This window comes from Anguilla rostrata, chromosome 12, assembly GCF_018555375.3.
Source record: "Anguilla rostrata isolate EN2019 chromosome 12, ASM1855537v3, whole genome shotgun sequence".
Lineage (NCBI taxonomy): Eukaryota > Metazoa > Chordata > Actinopteri > Anguilliformes > Anguillidae > Anguilla > Anguilla rostrata.
In genome coordinates, this window is record NC_057944.1 from 9,812,614 (window position 1) to 9,836,530 (window position 23,917).

The window sequence follows — 23,917 nt, forward strand, 5'->3', positions numbered from 1 at the left end:
ATACAGGGTGGTAGTGCTGCTTACAGTATATGACCCTAAGAGGGTAAATGATCCTTCGGTTGACAGTGTCTTACTAACAATTCACTGCTCCCACAGCTCCTAATTATTTACATAGGAGCTGCAAGTATGGTTGGGACAAAACAAGCATACACATTGGGTCCCCAGGACTGAGTTTAAAGCCCCTGGTGCGTATAGCGCGTTAAAATTACTTTTATTTTGAAATACGCGTTGTTTGCAGTCACAGGAAGTACAATCGGGTTCAATTGGATTTTCTCGTGGCGCTTGAAAATGCTGTGATTCTGACAGCTGTTGAAGTATAATAATTGCAACAGGGAGCGCAAAACAATGTATGTAAACTGTTAATTTATGCAAATAACAAACAGTCAGAGTGGTTGAACTTAATCGAATTGTTTTTAGACCTCAACCTGTACGGGTTAGCTTGTTGGTACAACTACGTTTTGCTTACATTTCATCCCTAGTGTTATTCGCTGTAGGTCTATATAGATCTATATATCTCACCTATCAATATCTGGCCATCTAACTGAGCCATAAAGAATGATTGAAAACAAGCTGTCTTGTTTGATTTGTCAGCCGTATAGATCCAGCTAGTTAAGATTTTTTTTTTGGGGTAAAGTTACAGTAACGTTATAGGTGTCTTGGAAACCAAGCTATGTATGACTTTGAATGAAAATCAAAGCACCGTAAACGGCCTAGTCTTGCCTCTCTATTTTGTTTTGAAGACATCTGGTGAGGTGAAATAGCTGGCGCGTTGGGCGGCGGAGCGGAGTCTTTGCCCTGCAGTGCAATCATGAGTCTGGTACTTGACGAACTGTTTATTTGCTGCCGTGGATTGGGAAATGAAAAGGCCACGGAGAGGAAGGTACACGCCATGCTCAGATCTGTAGAAAAAAACTAACAAAAGTATGTTTATGTGTTGTTTTAATCTGCACGTGCTAACGGCAGATACTATACATTCCTTCACCTTGCAGAAAGAGATGGATCGATTCAGACGACTCATCCGCTCCTCCGAAACCGCGCAGGAACTGGATCGCGTGTCAGGAAACAGAGCGTCCAGACAATCAAAACAGCTCACATGGGACACTGTATTTAGGTACATAATATCGCAATGCAATTTACAGATTTTTATGCAGTGTCACTTCGGTTTAGTTACGCATTATATGTGCGTTTTGTCCCCAGATGACAGACTCAGTTTAACATCTTGCCATAGAAAGCTTTGCTGCATTTGTGCATTTAATATATGAAAAGTTTTCTTTTTCTGTTCTGGAAGGTATCTGCAGCGGTACCTCCAGAAAGAGACAGAGCTATTGCAGTCGGGCAAGGCTAACGTGTCAGCCTCCACGCAGGCCAACCGCCACAAAAAGATGCAGGAGCTGAGCAGCCTGGTCAAATACTTCATCCGCTGCGCAAACAAGCGTAAGCGCGCGACGCCCGCATGTTTTTGCGCTCTATTCCTGCCTGCTAGAGGCATTGGTGCCTGTATATTAAAAAAACGTATTTTGTCGTTATTGCAGGAGGTCCGAGGCTAAAATGCGGAGATCTTCTCGCGCACATCGTGGACGTACTGGGCGGTTCCTTCACATCCAGTGCCTACGGGGAAGACTACAGCAGCATTCTGCTGAAAGACGTCCTATCCATCCGCAAGTACTGGTGTGAGATCACCCAGCAGCAGTGGCACAGTTAGTACTGTTAACATTGTTCAATAAACGTGCTTATTTATTGATGGGAGTTCTTCGCAAGTGTAGCCTTGTGTTTAAGGAATCAAACTTAAAACCAGGAGGCTGGGAATCCTAACCCTTGTTTTAGTGTCAAGGTTCTTAAGCACAGCCTCTGCAGACATTCAGGTGTTTCAGTGGAAAATATGTGAGACATAGCCTGTTTACAGGCCACCTGTGCCTTGTGTGGGGACTGCAGACAGTCCTCTAGAGTGCCTGTATTTTCTTTGATGTGCAGAGCTGCTGGATTTGTATTGCGGACTCTTCAACGGCCTCTCCAGAGCCATCAACCGCGTCCTCCTCAGCCGGATCATCCACGCCGTGGTCCAGGGCTGCTGTCTGCAGACCGACGGGCTGGCCCACACGCTCTTCAGCTTCTTCTCCAAAGCCCTGGGCAGTGCCAGGTAAGAGGGTGGCACCGGGCTCGCCCACATGCTCTTCAGCTTCTTCTCCAAAGCCCTGAGCAGTGCCAGGTAAGAGGGTGGCACTGGGCTGGCCCACACGCTCTTCAGCTTCTTCTCCAAAGCCCTGGGCAGTGCCAGGTAAGAAGGTGGCACCGGGCTCGCCCACACGCTCTTCAGCTTCTTGCTCCAACACAGCACACAACCTGAATTACTGCATTCCAACTGTGCGCATGGCAGAGTTTCGGAAAAGAGTATTATTCAGCCAGTTGAGGAAAACAATTGAAATTCAGTCCCTCCATTGAAGAATCCACGCAGAACATGATAGGAACCTATTCATTTATGTATTTATGAGTTGAAGTGGAATGAATTTGAATGAACTGGACTCCAACCCTGCTATCGGTTGCGTTAAATATATAACCATGTGATAACGGTTGCCACAGTAACGCGATGAGCCCTCCGGCAGACCTTGCCCATTGCTCCTCGGCCTGACCCCTCTCTCTCTTTTTGCGGGGGGGCTCGTACAGGCAGGAGAAGCACCTGGCCGTGCTGGAGCACCTGGTCTCCGCCCTCAACGTGTTCCTCCGGGCGTCGGCCACCAACTGGCGGGCGCGGGCGTGTCGCCTCGGCGAGGAGCTCCTCCCCTCGCTGCTGTGCGTGTGGGCCCAGACCCGGCCCAGCCCCGCCCTCAAGGAGGAGATCCTGCAGTTCTTCCACCTGCAGGTGCGCGTGCACCACCCCAAGGGGGCCAAGACGCAAGCCACAGGTGAGCATGGGGGGGTGGGGGCTGTAGAACCACGGTTCTGCTGTAAAACCATGGTTCTGCTGTAAAACCAGGGTTCTGCTGTAAAACCGGGGTTCTGCTGTAAAACCGGGGTTCTGCTGTAAAACCGGGTTCTGCTGTAAAACCGGGGTTCTGTCAGGTTTGCTCTCAATAACAGGGGTCCCCTTGCCTGGGTCTGGACTGTAGTAGGGTCTAGTGCTGAGTTTTGAGTTCTTCTCTAAATGTGCTCTCCCTGTAGCATGGCATTTATAGCATTAACTGTGTATTCTCATCTAATGAAATGTGCCGAATAGCCTCTCACTCTGTATCTCGCTGAGGCATTTTTGCCCCCGTGCTGCCAGTCCTTCAGTGCCCGCGCTGCTTTTGCCTGGCACACAGGTGCCCATGCGGAGGACTGGGCGAAGTGGCAGGGCCTCCTGTACAGCCTTTACGACGCGCTGGTGGGCGAGATCGGCCAGATCGGCAGCCGGGGGAAGTACGTCACCGGGTTGCGGCACATCGCGGTGAAGGAGAACCTGATCGAGCTGACCGCCGACATCTGTCACCAGGTGAGAGCCGCCCGCGCGGTCCTGTTCGCCCACTCTGTGTGGCGGGAGCGAGTGGGGGGTGTGAGTCACCACTCTTCCAGGTGTCTCTTCCAGGTGCCTGTTCCAGGTGTCTGTTCCAGGTGCCTGTTCCAGAGTCCTGTTCCAGGTGTCTCTTCCAGGTGCCTGTATCAGGCCTGTTCCAGGTGCCTGTTCCAGGTGTCTGTTCCAGGGGCTCGTCCCAGGGTCCTGTTCCAGGTGCCTGTTCCGGGTGTCTGTTCCTGGTGCCTGTTTTCGGGTCCGGTTCCATGGGTCTGTCCTAGGTGCTTGTCATGAGTGTCTGTTCCAGGGGCCTGTTCCAGGTGCCTGTTTTAGGGTCCTGTTCCAGGTGCCTGTTTTAGGGTCCTGTTCTAGGTGTCTGTTCCAGGGGCCTGTTCGGACGCTGGGTACAGACCCTTGTCACGGCTGCTGTTCTTCCTTTCGTTTTCAGCTCTTTGGCAATGGCATGCATGAGGTTACCGTGCCCCACCTGAAGGGGGCGCTGCAGGACAGCACCCAGGGGACCCCCAGCAAGCGCAGGCGCATCGAGCTGGGGTGGGACGTGATCCGGGACCACCTGCAGCCGAACCAGGACGACTTTGACATCATACCGTGGTGAGGCTCGCGAAACAGCATTACTGTTCAGCATCACACTGCGCTTTCCAGTCCCTGTCCCGCTTCCTGTTCCCGTCTCGTGACCCGGCCCGGCTGACGGGTCTCCTCTCGCCCCCGCAGGCTGCAGATCACGTCGGTCCTGGCGTCCCGGTACCCGTCCACCCTGGGGGACTCGGAGCTGGCGCCCCTGCTGTCGGCACTGTGCCAGCTGCTGGCCGGGCAGCGTCGGGGCGAGCGGGGTCCGTACGTCCTGCGCTGCCTGCGGGACCTGGCGCGGTGCCAGGCCCGGCGCCCGCGTCCGCGCCCGGGCTCCTCCCAGGGGGCGGAGCTGGGCAAGCTGTGGGCGCGGCTGTGGGCCCTGACCGTGCGCGGCCTCGGCTCGCCCCACACCGAGGCCCTCAGCCTGGACCTCCTCTGCGCCCTCCTCCAGGGGGCGCTGGTGCCCGTCGGCAGGGAGTTCTGGAAGATCTTCACCGGCTCTGCCTGCAAACCTTCCTGGTGAGCGTCTGTAATGATGTGGTGGCATCGGGGCGGGTATGGGCTTGGGGTCCCAACCTGGGGTCCAGAAGTCATAAGGATTAGAGAGTGGGTCCCCAACTAGGGTCCAGTGGGTGTATGGGTTACACTGCTGGTTTCAGTAATTAAATTCAAAACAAAAATTTCTGGGACCCACGACAGCGCTTTTATTTTGACAGTATTTTTGCTATTGTTTATTCGTTTGCTTGTTGTTTTCCTGATTTGGGCGGATGCAGCGCCACGGTGACGTGCCTGTCCCAGCTCCTGCTGAAATGCGCCGTCCCCAAAGCTCTGGACCTGGCCTGTGACAGCCTGGGGGCGGGGCCGGAAGGGGGCGGGGCTCCCTGTCTGAAGGAGGCTATCGTCAGCTGGCTGCTGATGAACGAGCAAGGCGAGGAGATGGAGGACAGCTCCAAACCCCACCTCGTCCTCTGCAGACCCCATGACACGTCCGTGATGACCACATTTCTGTTTTTTCTTAATAAAAATACTAATTATTATAAAAATAGGAATAATAAGTAGGTTTCTCTGATGTGACGATGTTTAAGAATCCTCTAGCCTTTTATCTCTTATCATAACTGTGCTGTTCCTGGGGAGGTAGATGTAATTGTTTTGCTTCTGCCTTGCCTCACAGGGAATTTCCACATCTCCTGGTTCCCAAAATCCTCGTGTCGTTGATGCTGAAGGACAGCAGGGCAGGCATGCTATTTCTCCAGGGCCAATCAGCAGAGAGGTGAGGGAGAGCGTTCACCAAGATGGAATCAATGGGACACATATCCTGAATTCCAGTAAAGAATCACTACATAATATTAAATTACAGGCAATTAGCAGACGCTCTTATCCAGAGGGACTTACTGAACTCAATTACTCAATGTACACAGCATTTACATAGCATCTACTTATACCGCTGGATATATACTGGAGTAATGCAGGTTAAGTGCCTTGCTCAAGGGTACAACGGCAGTGTCCAGCTCCTTACCCATTATACTACACTGCCGCCCCTATAATATAAAACACGCATATCAACATTGAGTCCATAAACACATTAAATGTAACAGAAGAACGTAAGTCATTTAGGGGTAGGTTCTGAGTACTGAAGTTCTTAAGTCTGTCCCTCTTTATCTCTCCTCCCCGAAGCACATGGAGCCCGAACACCCCGGCCTCAGAGGGTGAGGATTCTCTGTCCAAAATCGAGAGCCTGTACCTGCAGTTCACCTTCGACGAAGAGCCCCCCGCCTCCGCGGCGGACCTGGGCGGGGCCGCGACGCGCCCGGAGGATGCTCAGTCCACCGCCGTCCCCGCGCTCCGGGAACGGGTGGAGCAGCACCTCCTCTCCGTCGCCGACCACCTCCTCAACTGCTACTCCCCCGATGTGAGTGTAAGGACTAGACAAACATTTCCCTGATTCCATTGGCGTTTGTAAGACCGCTCTGCTGATGAAGTTGTGTTCTGTTGCTCTGCGACCCCTCCATCCCGCCCCCACCCCGCCCCCCTCCCCAGTCTCAGGCCACGCCCCCAGACTGCCTGGTCCGAGGCTGCTCCCTCCTCACCGGCGTTTTGGCGGGGTACCTGTGCACCGGTCTCCTCACTGAAGAAGAGTCTTACAGGTCCCCGCTCTTCCAGAAGGCCAAGGTGGGTTCACCTGCACCTCATGTTTCAGTTTTGCTCAGTGCTGCCCCCTAGTGTTGCCTTTTAAACGTTCAACACGGCGGTGTCCAGTCTTCTCTGAAGACTGATAAGATGCATATTTTTGTTCTAGCCCAGCACTAAGGCACCTGATTCTACTTATCAGGGACTTGGTTGAAGACCATAATTAGTTAATTAGTTGAAGCGGGTGTTGTAGTCCTGGGGTATAACACAAACCTTCACCCACACCGGCCCTTTTTGGGATATGATTGGACAGCCCTGCTTTAACACCTGAATCCTGAGCAGCGTTTAATGTGAAAGATGTGACTGGTCTTCGGCAGTCTTTGGCGCAGCTGATCAGCGAGTTCGTCTCCATGGCGAAGAGCAAGGCCGCGGAGACGGCGACCGTTTCCACGCTCAGGGACGTCACGCAACTCTGCAGGGACTGCGTCGGCAGGGGGTCAAAGGTTAGACCGGGCCTTCGCCGCCATCCTGTCCCCATCATCATCATCATCATCATCATCATATGTCCAGAGTCCACTTCTGTATTTCCCAGGACCCGTGCAGTTTACCGCTATCCCCCCCAGGTCCCAAGAGTCCTGCCTTTCCCAGTGCTGCTGCTGACCGAGCTCTCGGAAATCTGCAAAGTGATGGTGAGTTGGGTGGAGCTGACAGCTTAATATGTTCATCTGTGTACATGTTATTCTGACCGGAGCACCCTCTTCCTCACATTTCTCCTTTTCCTCTTCCTCGCCTATGCTCCACTCAATGCTATTAAGATATTTTGTCCCCTGAGTCATGATAAGATGCACGGATTACATCTCATTTTAAACGGTGCCTCATCATGTTTCAGAGTGCTTCTCAAAGGCCATCTGGGTGTTCATGAAAAGCCTTGAGTTGTTGCGTGTGGAGCCAACTGGACCTGGGGCAGTGCCTCTTAGATTGCCCATGACCGCTGAAAAACACAACTTTAAACCTGACGCAAAATGTGATTTAAAAATCTGGATAAAGGCTGGAAACGGAGTGTAGCTGTAGAAGATGGTGAGAGTGGGGAGAGTGTTGACCGGTAAAGGCTAAATCTTGTCGGATGTAGAATCGGCGGATATTACTTGAGGTGCAGCTGGTTGCTGGTACCGCGGTGTCATGGGAGATTCTGTGAGATGGGGCTGAATCTGGCGGGAATCGCGTTTAATCCCCAGCTGACAAACTCCTGCAAGCCAGGCGCCGCGGTTGCCGAGGACGACCAGAAGGATGACGACTGGGAGGAGCCGCAGACGCAGGCCGATCGCCAGGACGACCTTGACCTCTTCGACGACGGGGGCGAGGGGCACAGCGGCGCGAACGCAGAGAAGTGGCAGAGCGCCGACGGCAGCGACGCCCAGTATGGCACAGGTGCGTGCCTGTGAATGTGCCCGTCTGTGACTGTGCTTGTCTGTGACCGTGCCCATCTGTGACTGCCCATCTGTGACCATACTCGTCTGTGACTGTGCCTGTCTGTGACCATACTCGTCTGTGAATGTGCCTGTCTGTGAATGTGCCTGTGTGGGACTGTACCCATCTGTTACCGTGCCCGCCTGTGATGGTGCCGGTCTGATGGGCACGGTTACCAATATACCGCCAGATTCTACGGGAGATGTGTTTCTGATCCGGCCATGCCATCTGTTGCCCTGTGCAGGGGTAAGGAGCACGCTCGCTCCGAAGCTCCTGACCAATCAGGACACGGCGTTCCTGACCGCTCTGGAGTTCCTGTGCCTGTGCGCTCGCTCGGAGTTCATCCACGGCCTGTCCTTCCGGCCCGCCGAGGTCCGGAGGCGGCTGCTCCTGCTCCCCCACCAGATCGACCGCGCCAACCCGCTGCACCTCCACACGGTGAGCGAGCGCGCAGCACGGCATGATGGGAAGGGTTAACCCCGCGCATTAAAAAAGGCTTTACAGCTTTACTGATCGATATGTTTTGTGTTCCTAAGGAACAAATAATGTTAACTAACATTTATTTGAATTCTTAGTTATTGTACACTATGGTTCCACTTCTGCAGATCTGAATCATAGGTACTTAAAGCCATTGGAAGAGATAAGTATACTGAGGGAAGAGCCATTCTTTTACAATAGAGAAAAGTAGGGATGCAACTTTAGACCACTGGAGTGAATCCATCCACCCATCCATTATCTATACCCGCTTACCCTGAGCAGGGTTGCTGGGAGTGCTGGAGCCTATCCCAGCATGCATTGGGCAAGAGGCAGGAATACATCCTGGACAGGCCACCTATCTATCGCAGGGCAACTGCAGTGAATCATTTATATTAAACCATATATCTAGTTTCTCTAAGTTGTTTAAAAATATACATATAAATTTTATGTAATATGAGCTGTGATGAACACTGGCAGTTAAGCACCCTCTATCAGTTTAAATGGGACCGGCGTGTGATTGGACGCTGACGTGACCTGTGTGGTCTGTTTGTTTTTCCATTTCTAGTATCTGACTCTGTTGAAGAACCTACCTGCTGAAGACACGATTCTAACGGCTGAAGATTTTGACTCCCTCCTGGGTCCTCTGGCGTAAGAACAGCGTCCGCGTGTGCCGACGGTCACTAGTGTCAGCCGCAAGATACTCTAACGCTAGCTCTCGTAAAACTTAAATGATTCTGGTCTGCAGACGTAGTTAGGGGTCATATTTTAGTGAGGCACTGTTGCTCTCTGTGGAACTTACAAAGGTGGCACCGGTGTAGTGAGTGGTTGGAATGAAAACCTGCATGCTCTGGTCCCCCCATGGCACATGATTGGGCACCACTGGGCTAAACCATTTATGCCAATTAAAACTACATTTCCTTTTCACTATTATGTAAATGACTACATTTCCCTTGCACCATTGTGTGGATGTCATTTCCCAAACAATATCATTTGGATATACCTTTGTGTGTGACACAACATTTTCAACATTCATTTTTGTGAACAAAAAGTTGAACATCCGTTTGTGTGAGAAACTACATTTCCCAGGGATCCTTGTGCTGAATGCCACTGAGTGTCGCTGCGTCTCACGGCCAACAGGGATCTGTGCTCCTTGTACCGGCAAGACCAGGAGATCTGCGCTGCCCTGCTGCTGGGCCTGCTCCCCTGCATCCGCTGTCTGGGCCGGGCCCAGAACCAGAACCAGGCCGAGGACATGAGGGACGTGCAGGGGGCCTTGCTGAAGGTCGTCTCTGGCTTCTGGTGAATACCACAGCTTACCTCACCCTTCATCTCACCCCAGTACACTTCTTCCACCTCCCGTCATGGAGCACCACAGAGGCTGAAGAAGCTAATTCAAGCTCTGGAAACCAGCTGTATGGACTCAAATGCACTGAAAAATGCTCTCTTCTGGTTAGAGATTCCTGACATTATGTCTTTCCTATCCAGAGAGATAGGGTATGATAATTTCAATACATGTCACAGGAGCCACTAGCGTAGTAGTTATGTGAGTAATGAACAACCCGACTTAAATAAACAGCATGTAGGCATCAAAATTTTAAAAAGTAGGCCAGTTGCCGCATTTACTATAGATTGAAACGGACTCTTTGAGTCATGTTTTTAGTGAATGACAAGTTTTATCTTGACCTGAAAATAGTTTTTTCGGTTAAATATTGAACTCTTTGGGCTTGTTTTCTCCTCAGCATTCTTTCCAAGACGGGCAAGTGTACGGCGTCTGTGAGAGCGGGTCTGGTGAGGTGTTTGGTGACCCTGCTGGAGGTGAGCCGGCTGTGGCCTGTGTGGCATTGCTGAATAAACCAGGGCTGCAGGTTTGAGTCCCTGAAGGTGCACTGCTTTTGTCCTCGTGAGTTTTGTCACTGATTTGCTGCCCTGCCCTGCCTCTCCTCTCCCTCCCGATAGGCCGACCCCCGCTGCAAGTGGGCGGTCCTCGCGCTGAGGGAGGAGGAGCTCCCCGTGTCCGTCGTTCTACCCTCCCACCTGGCCGACGCCCACCACCACGTCCGCATGCTGGCTGCCATGACGGTCAACAGGTGGGTTGCGCGTGGGCCCCGCCCAGATGACTGCCCAAATCTAACCGTCATCTGAGAGACCCCCCAAAATGAGCATCCAGTGGCTGAGGACCCCCTTTACCCTTCACCTGATGCCCACTGCTGGCTGAAAGGCAGTAGCTATGTAACACACTAGTCCATGGAAGTATGTGTAAATAGCAAAGCCAAAGAAGTGTGAATAAAACGGTATTCATTTTAACTGTAAGTGTGGACTAAGGAAATAAAAATCACTGCGCGGGACCCTGAATGTGGATGTGTTTTGGCGACAGGCTCTTCCTGGAGTGGACTCCGGACGGCTCGGAGAGGAAGAGGATGCTTCCGCTGAAGCTTCAGCAGAAGGCCTTCGAGAACGTCTACCTGGAGGCTCAGAATGGCATGACGGTCCAGGTAAGACCTGCCCTTCCCCATTGGCCCCGCCTTCTCCCACTGGCCCCGCCTTCTCCCACTGGCCCCACCCTCTCCCATTGGCCCCAACCTCTCCCACTGGCTCCAATACAAATAAACTACAAATAAAAAGTAAGATGGCCTGCAGGCTAACTTGGGCACAATGAATTAAATATGTGTCTATACGTTGGATTACGTCACATTACATTATATTGATTTTAATACCTTTCTATTTACAAAAGCATGTAAACAGGTTCAGTCAGAGCAGTAAAAAGCAAAAAAAGTATAATTGAAACCGTAAATAAGCTCTTGACTCACCTCTTAATGTCAGTCCGTCTGACTGACACACACTAATCTCTTGAATGTGCATAGCCCGACGCTGTCCGCGATAGATGGGCGGTTGAGTGAGTGAAGGTGTGATGGTGTGCCGCAGAGCGGCGGCGTGCCGGAGGAGCGTCCGGACGAGGCGCGTAACCGGCGAGCGACGCTGCTGAAGGGCCTGGCCGTGGTGCTGTGCAGCAGCCCCGTGTGTGAGAAGCAGGCTCTGTTCGCCCTCTTCCAGGCCTACCGGGAGAACAAGATCGACGAGAAGCTGGTCAAGAAGGCGAGTGGAGCTCCAGGCCCCGGCTCCGCCTCTAACTCCGCCTTTACCCCTCTCCTCTAAGCCCGCCTCTGACCCCGCCTCTACCCTAGCCTGTAACCCTGCCTCTACCCTTTGCCTCTACCCCTCTCCTCTAAGCCCGCCTCTGACCCCGCCTCTACCCTAGCCTGTAACCCTGCCTCTACCCTTTGCCTCTACCCCTCTCCTCTAAGCCTGCCTCTGACCCCGCCTCTACCCACCTTAACCCTGCCTCTCCCCTTCTGCCTCTACCCCTCTACCTCTAAGCCTGCCTCCTAACCCTGCCCCGCTCTAACCCTACCCCACTTAACCCTGCCTCTACCCTTTGCCTCTACCCCTCCTCTAAGCCTGCCTCTGACCCCGCCTCTACCCTAGCCTGTAACCCTGCCTCTACCCTTTGCCTCTACTCCTCTCCTCTAAGCCCGCCTCTGACCCCGCCTCTACCCCGCCTCTCGTCCTGCCTCTACCCCTCACCTCTACCCCATACCTCCAACCCCTGCCTCTAACCCTGCCTCTAACCCCACCTCAAGTGTTTGCTGGATTGTTGTAGTTTTAAAAACCTGCTCAGAAGTTTGGAGTGAGACTGGACTTGCGTTCCGGCAGGTTCTGGAGAGCGTCTCGAGAGCGCTGAGCTACAGGAGCGGGGAGAGCTTCGTGAACTCTCACCTGCACTACCTGGTCACTGAGTGGCTGCGTCACTACAGCCTGGGGTCGTTTCCCTACGGGCTGCTCTACCACACCTCCCTCCACGAGTTCTACAGGTGAGTACCAATTTCTGTATTTAAAAAAACATGTATTCGTTCAAACGAGTTGTATGTGCAAATATGCATATTTGTATATATTTCTATTTTTAGGTAACGATGAACGATGCGTACGGAAGTTCACGCTGAGTAATTACTTGATGTTCACCGCCTTATGTTTGGTTCTTTAGGGACAGTTGCTTTTTTATTTGCTAATTATTTCTCTGTTCATTCTTATTTAAAAAAAAAAAAATTTATAACCACCTGTTGGGTCTGTATTCTGTGTAGTCCATTTTTTGAAAAAAAGGTGGAGTAAATAAAATTTTAAAATCTGTACTTGTGGATGTGTTCAGAAAGTCCCACAGAAAAATGGAATATTCTGGAATCGGAATCTGTGTGGAAAGATCTCTAAGGTGTCACTGTGTGTGCGTTCCCCCCCCCCCCTCCATTTCGTGTGACGCTGGCCCCTCAGGTCCTCCTACCACGTCCTGGTCCCTCACCTGGTGTACCTGGACGACTTTGAGCAGGTGAGGGTCGTGGGGGCGGAGCTTGGGCAGGACTGGAAGCAGCTGCTGGCCGACTGCTTCCCCAAAATCACCGTCAACATCCTGCCGTACTTCGCCCCGCCCGGGCAGGACGGCCACGCCGCCCAGCAGAGGGAGAAGGCCCACCGGGTCTACGACCTGCTCAAGGACAGCAGCTGCCTGGGCAAGGAGGTGAGGGGCGGAGCCTCAGACCTGCCGCGCGATTGGTCCGATTGCCCTGCCTGCCTCTGCTGCCTTTTCTAATGGGCATTTAAGAAAAGAAAATATTGTTCTGGAAAAGTCTGGTTTGGGGTGTTGGGGGGTGGGGGGGAGGGAGAGTGAGGCAGTGTGAATCCCATAATTCTCTGCTGTTTCGCTCTGGACGTTTAACGTTTTTGCTGACCTTTGACCTCCTTCAGCAAATTGACAGCCTGATCAAGAGTAACCTGGCGGACATCGTGGTGGAGCTGCTGATGACGCTGTACGAAGGGGCGGGGCAGGAGGAGGGGGAGGAGTCTGGAGACCTGCGCAGGTTTATAGGGTAAGAAATGGGTCAGGTGTGGAATCTTAGCCACGCCAGGGGTGGCTTTGGCTGCCGGTAGGGCTGCGTGTGGTTTGTGTAGCGATTGGGGGGGAGGGAGGGGGTTTTCATATGAAAGTTTGTCCCTGTTTTACTGCACAATACTGACCCTTCTGGATGGTGCCTGCCAGCACACTGACTGTACGATGCAATTGGTGGACTGCAGATTGGCAACAAGCAATGACTGTCAGCATGCACGGAAGTGCAAAATTAGGGCTACATTTTGGATTTATGTATGGCATGTGTTTTTCAGGGAACTGGATCCAGCCCCGAACCCTCCTTACTTCAGTTCGTACGTGATCAAAGCCACGCTGGACTACCTCAGCAAGTGCCACGGCAGCAGCGGCAGGTCTCTGGTCGCCATCCTGTCTAAGACCCCGGTGAGTCCCGCCCGAAACGCGTTCTCACGGTACATGGGTGTCCATGCGCCCCGCTCCTGCCGAATGGCCTAAGCTCAGCACATATGGACTTGGTTAGTACTTGCATGGGAGACCTCCTGGGAAAGCTAAGTTGCTGCTGGAAGTGTTGTCAGTGGGCCAGCAGGGGACAATCTTCCCCCTGGTCGATTAAACCCCAATGCCCCTGGGCAGTGATGGGGACACTGTGATGTAGGAGATGCCTTCTTTGAGATGAGACATTAAACTGAGGTTGTGGTCATTGAAGACTCCATGACACTCATCGCAAAGAGTAGGGGGGGTCTCGATGTCCTGGTTAAATTCCCAACCTGGCTCTCTCAAACTGCCTCCTAATCATCCCCTGATTTAATTGGCTAAACAAAAATAGTTCTCCTCCTCTCCACCTCAACTAATGAGTGGTCCGGGTTTTGGCGCAAGATGGCTGCCGTGCATCATCCAGGTGGGTGCTACACATTGGTAGTGGGCGAGGTCAGATCCCTCTCATCACTGCCAAGCACTTCGAGCGTCTGGAAAAGTGCGATATAAATGCAATGTTTCGGTTGTTCATCTTGACACAGCGACCACCCTTGTATGAAGCGTGCGATGACTGCGATGTGTGTTGTTCCCGCCCCCTTTGTTTGGGGTCAGATCTCCATCCAGAAGATCCTGCTGGCGGTCTGCCAGAAGGTGGCGGAGACGACCAACGCTTACGAGCGGCACCGCATCCTGCTGGTGTACCGCCTGTTCGTGGGCCTGCTCCTCCGCGAAGTGAAGGAGGGGCTGGGCGGGGCCTGGGCCTTCGTCCTGAGAGACGTCGTCTACACGCTCATCCACCACATCAACGGCAGGTGCGCGCGGGTCACTTCCTGTCCGGGGTCTGTCTGTCAGCCTGCGAGCGCTCTAGAATTTTAAGGAGGAAGATGTATCGTTATGCAGCCATGCTTTTACGCAGTGGCTCAGATGCTACGTTTCCATTATATAGATTCTGCGTGTTCAATGTTTAAGGTGCCGAACTGACAGATTCTGATATTGCTGCAGTACTTTAATGCTGGATTTTGTTTAAGATGCTATGGTGCTGTAATGGTAGATACTGGTTAAGACGGTGTTGCGCTTTTTAAGATGCTGCAGTACTGAGGTGGTAGATTCTTTACCACTGCAGGACAGGAACCCTCTGCAAACCAGTAAATTTGCTGAGTAGGCCCAAAGTTTTTCTTATATCCATTTGTATAATAAATAAAATGAAATTTAAAAAATTAAAGATGCTGCAGTGCTGAAACAGTAGACTCTCGCTCAGATGCTACATTGTTGTAATGGTAGAATCTCGCCAAGATGCTACATTGTTGTAACGGTAGAATCTCGCTAAGATGCTGCACTACTGTAACAGCTGATTCCCATTAAGATGCTGCAGTGCTGTAACAGTAGATTCTCGTTAAGATGCCACAGTGATGTAACGGTAGATTCTCGTTAAGATGCTGCAGTGCTGTAACGGTACATAACGGTTAATATTCTACAGTGCTCTAACTGTAGATTCTCGTTAAGATGCTACAGTGATCTAACGGTAGATTCTAACGGTGCTGTCCCTCCTCTTGCCTGTACCCAGCCCGGCCCAGTTAGATGAGGTCACTACCCGGAGCCTCTCGCTGTGCCTGGACCTGCTGGAATCCGTGTGCCGGACAGCTGTCCTGTTCTGTGAGGATGCTCTGGAGTGCCACCTGCAGGTCATTGTTGGAACTCTCACCACACAGGTGACCGACCAGCCAGCCATCTCAGAGCAGGTAAGGGGCTGTGACATCACAGTCTTTAACGTTATGATGGCACTCTATGTGAGCGTGCAGGTGCTCAGATTGCTGAATTTCCTGTTCTGTGTGAGTGTGCAGGTGCTCAGATTGCTGAAGTTCCTGATTATGGAGAATAAGGACAACGAGCACCTGAGGAGGGCCATCCAGCTGCTGGAGCCCCTCCCAGATCGCCCCGCCTTCCGACAGCTGCGAGAAGCACAGCACGCGCTCAAATACAGCACTGGGGAATTCACCCTCCGACAGGTAACACCTGCTGTAGCATCCCTAACCTAACCCTAACACATTCTTTTCTACATTGAGTTCCATAGCATCCATATCCCACAGTCATCTGTGCTGGGTTCCATAGCATCCATATCCCACAGTCCTCTGCATTGGGTTCCACAGCATTCACATCCCACAGTCCTCTGCATTGAGTTCCATAGCATCCATATCCCACAGTCCTCTGCATTGGGTTCCATAGCATGCATATCCCTCAGTCCTCTGTGCTGGGTTCCATAGCATCCATATCCCACAGTCCTCTGCATTGAGTTCCATAGCATCCATATCCCACAGTCCTCTGTGCTGGGTTCCATAGCATCCATATCCCACAGTCCTCTGCATTGGGTTCCATAGCATTCACATCCCACAGTCCTCTGCATTGAGTTCCATAGCATCCACATCCCACAGTCCTCTGCATTGGGTTCCATAGCATTCACATCCCACAGTCCTCTGCATTGGGTTCCATAGCATGCATATCCCACAGTCCTCTGCATTGGGTTCCATGGCATCCATATCCCACAATTCCCTGTGTTTGCACTGTGTCCTGTACCACCCCTACAGTCTTCTCTGGTTGCTTTGGGTCATGTAGCATCCATATTCTAAAATCCCAAACCATCTTCATGGGACAGAACCACATCAAAGACTCTGTACCATAACAAGACATCAAACTCAGAGTACTTAATAAAATCTGTCTCCACCACTGATCTCATCACTGGAACTCCTGCTGTCCTCACGTGACTCAGTAGTGATTGAAACTCCACTGCTAAAACAGAAGCGAAAGCAAAGCGTGTAGTCTCTTTTGTGATATAATGGCCTTGGCATATGTCCCACTGCTATCCCATAATTCTCTGTGGCCACACAGGTTTCCTCACTGTCAGACACGTGAAAGCCCCAACAGTCAGAGTACTCGCCCTGCTGTAGAAGGCAGTGGAGTGCTCATTGCAGTTGTATCTCATAATGCTCTCTGTGTGTCCTCGCAGGAAATTGAGTACTTCCTGTCAGTGTCATCCTGCGACTCCCTCCCCCTGGCCCGTCTGGAGGGGCTCAAGGACCTGAGGAGACTGCTGCGCACCCAGAGGGGCCAGATCAGGAGCCTGCTCCAGGAGTGTCAGGGTGGGGGTGAGAGTGGGGGTGCTGGAGCCTGCTCCAGGAGTGTCAGGGTGGGGGTGAGAGTGGGGGTGCTGGAGCCTGCTCCAGGAGTGTCAGGGTAGGGGTGAGGGTGGGGGTACTGGAGCCTGCTCCAGGAGTGTCAGGGTGGGGGTGAGAGTGGGGGTGCTGGAGCCTGCTCCAGGAGTGTCAGGGTGGGGTGAGAGTGGGGGTGCTGGAGCCTGCTCCGGGAGTGTCAGGGTGGGGTGAGGGTGGGGTGCTGGAGCCTGCTCCAGGAGTGTCAGGGTAGGGGTGAGAGTGGGGGTGCTGGAGCCTGCTCCAGGAGTGTCAGGGTGGGGGTGGGGGTGAGGGTGAGGGTGGGGCTACATGTCTGTGAATGTGTTTACATATTTGCATGTTTGTGTGTACAGTTGTGTATGCCCATATATGTGCTTGCGTGTATGCGTACGTGTGTGTGTGTGTGTGTGTGTGTGTCTCTGTGTTTGTGTGTCTGTGTGTTTGTGTGTGCCTGTGTGTCTCTGTGTTTGTGTGTCTGTGTGTGTCTCTGTGTTTGTGTGTGTGTGTGTGTGTGTCTCTGTGTTTGTGTGTCTGTGTGTTTGTGTGTCTGTGTGTGTTCTTGTGCCAGACTCTGACTCTGTATCTCTCTCCGCGCTGCAGCGGACCCTGCAGACAGTGTGCTGGTGAAGCTGGTCCTCAGCCTCCTGCAGCTCTGCAAGCTGGCTGTCAATCACCCGGGAGGGGCGGATATCCTGGGTATGTGTGGTGGGCCGGGTCACAGGCTGGTAAGCGATTGGTGGCGGCCGCTTGCGAATCAAACGGCGCCTCTAACCCTCGGGCGGTGTGTGCGGCGGTGTTCCGCAGAGGCTGCTGGGAGCTGCCTGGGAGAGCTGGGGCCGCTGGACCTCTCCACCATTGCATTGCCCCATGGGAAGGATCGGGTTACTGCCCGCGCCTCCGACCTCTTTGTGGACATCGAGCTGCGGTGGGCCTTCACCCTGTTTACCTACATGAACAGCGCGCTCACCCACCACCGGTAAGGCTAGCAGAACGCACGGTGACTCACAGTGGTGTGCATTGACCGTAGACTGTAGAAAAATATGAACAAAGTCACAGTGACGTCACCCATTGACTCTCTCATTGGCTTTGTGAAAAGGGTTTTGAAGCCTGGGAAGTGTAGTTTGTGAGCGCCGCCATGTTGTACAAAGTGGAGCCTGAGACAGCGCAGTAGGGACATGAAGTCCGGTCGTCCACTAAGCGCATCGGATACAGTGATTCGGTAGTGATGCAAACTGTCCCTGATTTGTCCACAAAATATTGCCGTCTTGTCCAAATAGCACAATAACTGAACAAATCGGCATATGGGGAGACATTAGACAAGGAAAAAACACCTATTGCGACTACTTTTTCTCGTGGAAAAAAATTATTGGCTTCGTATTTTCACCACATTGTTGCCATTGACTTACTTATTAAAACGGGTGGCTGAAACACCTATACTGGAGCCAGCCGCACTGGCGCTAGTGAGCAACGTCTCACAACGAGACGAGGAAGTGAGCTGCAGTGACGCAGCCTGCTGTTGGCCACTTGGCATCGATAAGCAGGATGCCCCACTGCTGGTTCTGCGGCGTGCAGGAAGCTCGCCTCTCTCTCGGCATTTGGGCCACGCCCCTCGCACCCGTCTCACGCTCCCTCCAGAATCTGCAGCTCCGGTGTGACTTCCTCTTCCTTTCTGCTGTGAACATGACCTCCCTTTGTTCTCCTTGCCACTAGAGGTTAAATGGGTGATAAAGGTTGTTCAATGAAATGATTCATGACTGTTAAAAAATGAATTGAAGCTATTAATGCCCCTCTTGTTTTTCCTTTCTCCCTCTCCCCCCTTTCTTGTGTTTGTGCTGTAGCATCGAAGTGAGACAGGCAGCTGCTCAGTGTCTGAGGGACATCCTGGCCACTCAGACCGGGCTTGAGTTTTGGGCGGCGTACAAAGACAGTAAGGACCCCATGCTGGTCTACTTCTGCCCCTTCAGATCAGCCAAGAAGAAGGTCTGTCTCCTTTCTTTATTTTTCTTTTTATTTATTTTTTGCTTCCCATTCTCTTTGAGTATGACTGTTGTGACCCTTGATGATGAATTGCATTTATGTGACATAATTCTTTTTTTTTTTCTGTTTGTTTGATGAATAATACATTCATGATCTGCTTATTTCCTGACTGTAATGCCAGCCTTCGGGCTGCAGGTTGGCCTTGCGGGTGAGGGTTTCTGTTCTTATTGCCGTTTGTCAGGCTGTGGAGGTGAGAGTGCCGGAGGCCAGCTCGGACTCCCGGGCGCAGCTGGAGAGCCCGGCTCTGTGGGACCCCCAGCAGGGGCAGCACAGCGACTGGCTGAGGAGACTGTGTCTGGCGCTGCTGGACAGCGGGGGGGTGCAGAGCGAGGCTCTACTGCTGTCCCGACCCCTGTGCCAGGTAAAGGCCCCTCTCTCACGACCCCTGTACAGGTATCTATGCATGGTAAGGGTCCATCTCTCCCTGTATCTGTACAGGTAAGGACCTTACATATATGTTTGCTGTAAGCTTAGGGTTGTAACTAGGCAGCTGTTTCGTAGGTGACTTAGGTGCATTAACTGTCTTAACGACTACTTGTATTTTTTCCATAGACTGCGTTGTTGCCGTTCTCGTTGTTAGTGTTAATCAGTTTAACCTTCAGGGTCCAAGTTGAACTATGCGGTTGTTCCCTGCACTTGGACCGGTACTTCTCTCTAGGGGTTTCGTCATACTTGTTCCTGGTTATGGTTATACACTTTGTTGTACGTCGCTCTGGATAAGAGCGTCTGCCAAATGCCTGTAATGTAATGTAATGTTGTAAATGCACATTTTTGTTACAAAAAATGTAGTTTTTGTGGTTAATACATATTACTGAATGAACTTCCACACTTTTGTTTGTGGTTCAGCTGTGGTTTAACACTGGAACTGCTCATTGGCTGGTGTATTGCGCACACAGGTGAAGACGGACTTCTGCCAGAAAGCTCTGCCCCTCTTCGTCCACAACATCCTGCTGCGGGACACGGATGGCTCCTGGAGGACCCTGCTGTCCAATCGCATCGGAGACTTCTTCACCTGCTGCGCCCGCAGCTCCTCCTCCTCCAGCCGCTCCACCACGCCCCTCCTCCCCGACTCTGGTCAGCTGACCTCTGACCCTGCCTCCTTCCTCCTCCCTGACCCCTCACCCTGCCCAGCTCCTTCCTCCTGCTCCTCAGACCCTGCCTCCTTCCTCCTCCCTGACCGCCCACCCTGCCTGTTTCCTTCTTCATCCCTGACCTTTGACCCTGAACACCTCCTTCCTCTTCCCTGATCTCTGACCCCTGTGCACCTCCCTCCTCTCCCCCAGTTGCTGACACTGTCACCCCCCCCCCTTTTCTCCTGAACTCTCACCCCGCCTGCTACCCTTTCTACTCTTCCTTTTTCCTCAGATGGATATTAAAAATGCATTTTACCCTTCCACAGGAGAGACAGATTTTGCGAACCAGGGCCCAGTGGACAAGATCTCCCTGCGCACGATGCTGGCGGTCATCGACTACCTGAGACACCAGCCGAGATCACCGCCTGGCAGGTCAGCTGGTCCCCGTGTGCAAAACAACTAAAAAAACCAGACACAAATACAAAAATGAGCTCGCTCTCTATAGGAAAAACACCCAGATTGGGTCAGAGGAGCTGTAGAACGCTTGGCTGTGCTCATTTAAGGATTTGTGGTGATTTGGTCCCCCAACGCGCTCTCTCCTGATGCCGTGTGCCATGTGCACGCCTCAGCTTTCAATCAATAAAACAGTCAAACAGCCAATCAGCCGATCAGTCCGCCAATCAATCATTTTGTCTGCGGCAGTAGCTCCTCCCAGGGGACCGTCTGCGACTCAAACTTCTGGCTGGAGCTGAACTACCTGGAGGTGGCCCGGGCCGCCGAGACCTGCTCCGCCCACTTCACCGCGCTGCTCTACGCCGAGATCCACGTGGACAGGCGCAGGTCCACCCTGGAGGACAGCCGCAGGTGAGGCCTGGAGGAGGCGGGGCCTACCCTCGTTTAGCGTCGCGAAACCCCACTTGCACCGTGCCGAAGGTCAGGCTGAGGTGTAGCGGCGTGTGTGTCGTATTAGCTGTGTATTTCGTGTTTGCTTTAGGTGTCAGGGTTTCATAACCGGGACAAAGAGAGGAATTCCTCTTTATCTTGAGCTTATTTAATCAGGAGGTCCCCGCGTTCAGTGTTTGAGAATTCTTTTACACTTTGTTCTAACACTGTATAGTCTTCTCTGATTGGCTGGTCAGTGGCACGTTGTGTTTGGATTGGACAGCACAATAGCACAATGAGTTATTTCCAGAACATTCTTTACTCCTAATATTTTGAGGCTGGGGCTGGGGCTGGAAGGTGAAATACCTGCATTCCTAGATGGTTTATGCACTTTGCTCGCGTCCTCTCCAAAGATGAGCTCCACCCATCTGGTGGAATCTTCAGTCGTGGGGTTGTGAGCTGAAATATCATCGCTGTGTCGCACGCAGCTGACTCCACGGATTCCACAGTTCGGTTTCATGCGCACCCCACGCTTTCCTTCGCGATTTAAGCTCTTTCTCAAGAGGCTTTTAAGTTTATACACATTTGATAATTAACTCAGGTTGGCCTTCATTTAAGTCAGGAATACCATTAAAGTTTGAGCTCCTTCAGGGTTTTTCCTGGCATGAAAAGGGTCTTTGCTGCTCCCCATTATTGGGCCAGGGTTAATTTAACTCTCCTAATGATAACGATTAAATTATTATTACATCACAGGCATTTAGCAGACGCTCTTATCTAGAGTGACTTACACAACCTTTTTACATAGCATTTGACATTGTGTCCATTTATCCATACATTGTATCCATATCCATTTACACTGCTGGATATATACCGAAGCAACACAGGTCAAGGGTACAACGGCAGTGTTCTACCCGGGAATCGAACCTGCGACTTTCTGGTTACGAGCCGAGTTCCTTTCCCACTGTGCTACACTGCTGTCCCATGATGAACACGTCATTGATTAAAGGTTTTGTCTGCCTTTGCGTTCTCCTGGCGCGTACCTCTGTGGTACTGTACCAACTTCCTTATCTTCGGCCTTGTCACTCACATATTTGCTTGGGTACACGCAACAGATTTATCTGTGCTGGAAAAGGCCTGTTCCAATTCACAATATAGATATGTAACAGACAATTAGCCAAAGCAGCTTACAGAAGGTGCATTTAACATGATTCGAAAACCACTGCAACAGCAATGGAAAGGAAAACTTTTTGTTCCTTCTTTTGTGTTTGAGGAGAGCGGATTAGCTTGGGCCCCTGATTTCTGTGTGTTTCTTCAGGTCTCAGTCCAGGACGTCCCGCAGGATACTGTTTGACGACGGCAGCCAGAACTTCGCCATCGCCGGGCTCACGGAGAACGGTGGGGAGGACACAGGCATCAGCCTACAGGTGGAGCCACCCGACTCTGCATTACACCTCTAATCCTTCAGCCAGGGCAGTCAAACACACTACAGCCTAACATCTCACCCTCAGCCTAACATCTCACTCTTAGCCTAACATCTCACTCTTAACCTAACATCTCACTCTTAACAACTTGCACTTAGCGTAACATCTTACCATTAGCCTAACATCTCACACTTAGCCTAACATCTCACTCTTAGGCTAACATCTCAGTCGTAACCAAACATCTCAGTCGTAACCAAACATCTCACCCTTAGCCTAACATCTCACTCTTAACCTAACAACTTGCACTTAGCGTAACATCTTACCATTAGCCTAACATCTCACTCTTAGCCTAACATCTCAGTCGTAACCAAACATCTCAGTCGTAACCAAACATCTCACTCTTAGCCTAACATCTCTCACTTAGCCTAACATCTCAGTCGTAACCAAACATCTCAGTTGTTACCAAACATCTCACTCTTAGCCTAACATCTCTCACTTAGCCTAACATCTCAGTCGTAACCAAACATCTCAGTTGTTACCAAACATCTCACTCTTAGCCTAACATCTCTCACTTAGCCTAACATCTGTCACTTAGCCTAACATCTCAGTCGTAACCAAACATCTCAGTTGTTACCAAACATCTCACTCTTAGCCTAACATCTCACTCTTAGCCTAACATCTCTCACTTAGCCTAAAATCTCTCACTTAGCCTAACATCTCAGTCGTAACCAAACATCTCAGTTGTTACCAAACATCTCACTCTTAGCCTAACATCTCTCACTTAGCCTAACATCTCAGTCGTAATCAAACATCTCAGTTGTTACCAAACATCTCACTCTTAGCCTAACATCTCTCACTTAGCCTAACATCTCACCCTTAGCTTGCGGCCCGACTCCGCATTACAGCTCTGTACAGACCCAAAGCCGGCTGTAACGGTGCAATGCATCACCTGACTGCAGGTGGCAGTACATCGCTCTACAGTGTGTCTGAGCTTAACACAAGCCTTCAGCTCATGCAGTGTTTCTCTACTGCTTTCCCTCAGGACCTGCTGATTGAGGTGTACAGGAGCATTGGAGAGCCAGACAGTCTGTATGGGTGTGCGGGAGCCAAGATGGCCAGTCCTCTGACCAGGTAACGTTTAAAAAATTGTGTAGTATCACTGTCAAACCTTCCTTAGTGTGTGGCCCTTTAAAATGGAATTTTTGGTGACTCTTTTTGCAAGTGGTGGCAGGTAGGGCAAATATCTCAAACTCTAGTCCTGGGGAGCCGCGGTGTCCAGTCCTGGGGGGGCCGCATTGTCTGCTGGTTATTGGTGTGCATTTCATTGAAATCATTGATTGGCTAATGGTCACACACCTTGTTTAAAAGGCCTAAATTAAATGCTGATTCAAAGGAAATCCCAAGAACGTGCAAATGCTGCAGCCCTCCAGCTCTGGAGATCCAGATGGGCCAGGAGATCCCTGATATATAGTTTTTAATATAGATGTGTAGATTACTGAAGATCATTGTGATACTGTATACACATTATAATGCTGATGTAACAATCGCTACTGATAATTGAAAGCAATGGCGTTCTAGAACACTGACTTAGAATGTTGAAAAAGATTCCAAAAACCTGCTCTCCAAAGGGTTAAATTGGAAGCGTGTTCTGTGCTTGGCAGGATCAGGACGTATGAACATGAGGCTCAGTGGGGGAAGGCCCTGGCGACCTATGACCTTCACACCAGTCTCCCGGACGTCACACGACAAGTGGGGATCGTGGAGGTAACCTCGGGTGTGGTTGTGATGTC

The 23,917-nt window shown here is 51.5% G+C and overlaps 1 protein-coding gene across 1 annotated transcript in view; it reads left to right on the forward strand.

Moving 5' to 3' along the window:
* Positions 1 to 201: 201 nt before the first annotated feature.
* atm (ATM serine/threonine kinase) overlaps positions 202 to 23,917 on the forward strand; it is a 37,960-nt gene continuing 14,244 nt past the window's right edge. The window contains exons 1-41 of the mRNA XM_064303269.1: positions 202 to 347; positions 741 to 880; positions 990 to 1,111; positions 1,289 to 1,434; positions 1,533 to 1,697; positions 1,972 to 2,137; positions 2,662 to 2,900; positions 3,297 to 3,466; positions 3,933 to 4,096; positions 4,217 to 4,594; positions 4,849 to 5,061; positions 5,247 to 5,345; positions 5,750 to 5,984; positions 6,113 to 6,244; positions 6,580 to 6,891; positions 7,438 to 7,630; positions 7,914 to 8,107; positions 8,712 to 8,794; positions 9,284 to 9,445; positions 9,886 to 9,961; positions 10,103 to 10,233; positions 10,521 to 10,638; positions 11,069 to 11,239; positions 11,858 to 12,015; positions 12,467 to 12,710; positions 12,938 to 13,059; positions 13,352 to 13,478; positions 14,142 to 14,341; positions 15,094 to 15,268; positions 15,371 to 15,535; positions 16,531 to 16,663; positions 17,315 to 17,410; positions 17,519 to 17,690; positions 18,553 to 18,694; positions 18,933 to 19,112; positions 19,648 to 19,825; positions 20,151 to 20,256; positions 20,530 to 20,688; positions 22,022 to 22,130; positions 23,170 to 23,258; positions 23,789 to 23,891. Of these exons, the coding sequence (XP_064159339.1) occupies positions 809 to 880; positions 990 to 1,111; positions 1,289 to 1,434; positions 1,533 to 1,697; positions 1,972 to 2,137; positions 2,662 to 2,900; positions 3,297 to 3,466; positions 3,933 to 4,096; positions 4,217 to 4,594; positions 4,849 to 5,061; positions 5,247 to 5,345; positions 5,750 to 5,984; positions 6,113 to 6,244; positions 6,580 to 6,891; positions 7,438 to 7,630; positions 7,914 to 8,107; positions 8,712 to 8,794; positions 9,284 to 9,445; positions 9,886 to 9,961; positions 10,103 to 10,233; positions 10,521 to 10,638; positions 11,069 to 11,239; positions 11,858 to 12,015; positions 12,467 to 12,710; positions 12,938 to 13,059; positions 13,352 to 13,478; positions 14,142 to 14,341; positions 15,094 to 15,268; positions 15,371 to 15,535; positions 16,531 to 16,663; positions 17,315 to 17,410; positions 17,519 to 17,690; positions 18,553 to 18,694; positions 18,933 to 19,112; positions 19,648 to 19,825; positions 20,151 to 20,256; positions 20,530 to 20,688; positions 22,022 to 22,130; positions 23,170 to 23,258; positions 23,789 to 23,891 (6,399 nt within the window). The 5' untranslated portion in view covers positions 202 to 347; positions 741 to 808. The remainder of the gene's footprint in view (positions 348 to 740; positions 881 to 989; positions 1,112 to 1,288; positions 1,435 to 1,532; positions 1,698 to 1,971; positions 2,138 to 2,661; positions 2,901 to 3,296; positions 3,467 to 3,932; positions 4,097 to 4,216; positions 4,595 to 4,848; positions 5,062 to 5,246; positions 5,346 to 5,749; positions 5,985 to 6,112; positions 6,245 to 6,579; positions 6,892 to 7,437; positions 7,631 to 7,913; positions 8,108 to 8,711; positions 8,795 to 9,283; positions 9,446 to 9,885; positions 9,962 to 10,102; positions 10,234 to 10,520; positions 10,639 to 11,068; positions 11,240 to 11,857; positions 12,016 to 12,466; positions 12,711 to 12,937; positions 13,060 to 13,351; positions 13,479 to 14,141; positions 14,342 to 15,093; positions 15,269 to 15,370; positions 15,536 to 16,530; positions 16,664 to 17,314; positions 17,411 to 17,518; positions 17,691 to 18,552; positions 18,695 to 18,932; positions 19,113 to 19,647; positions 19,826 to 20,150; positions 20,257 to 20,529; positions 20,689 to 22,021; positions 22,131 to 23,169; positions 23,259 to 23,788; positions 23,892 to 23,917) is intronic.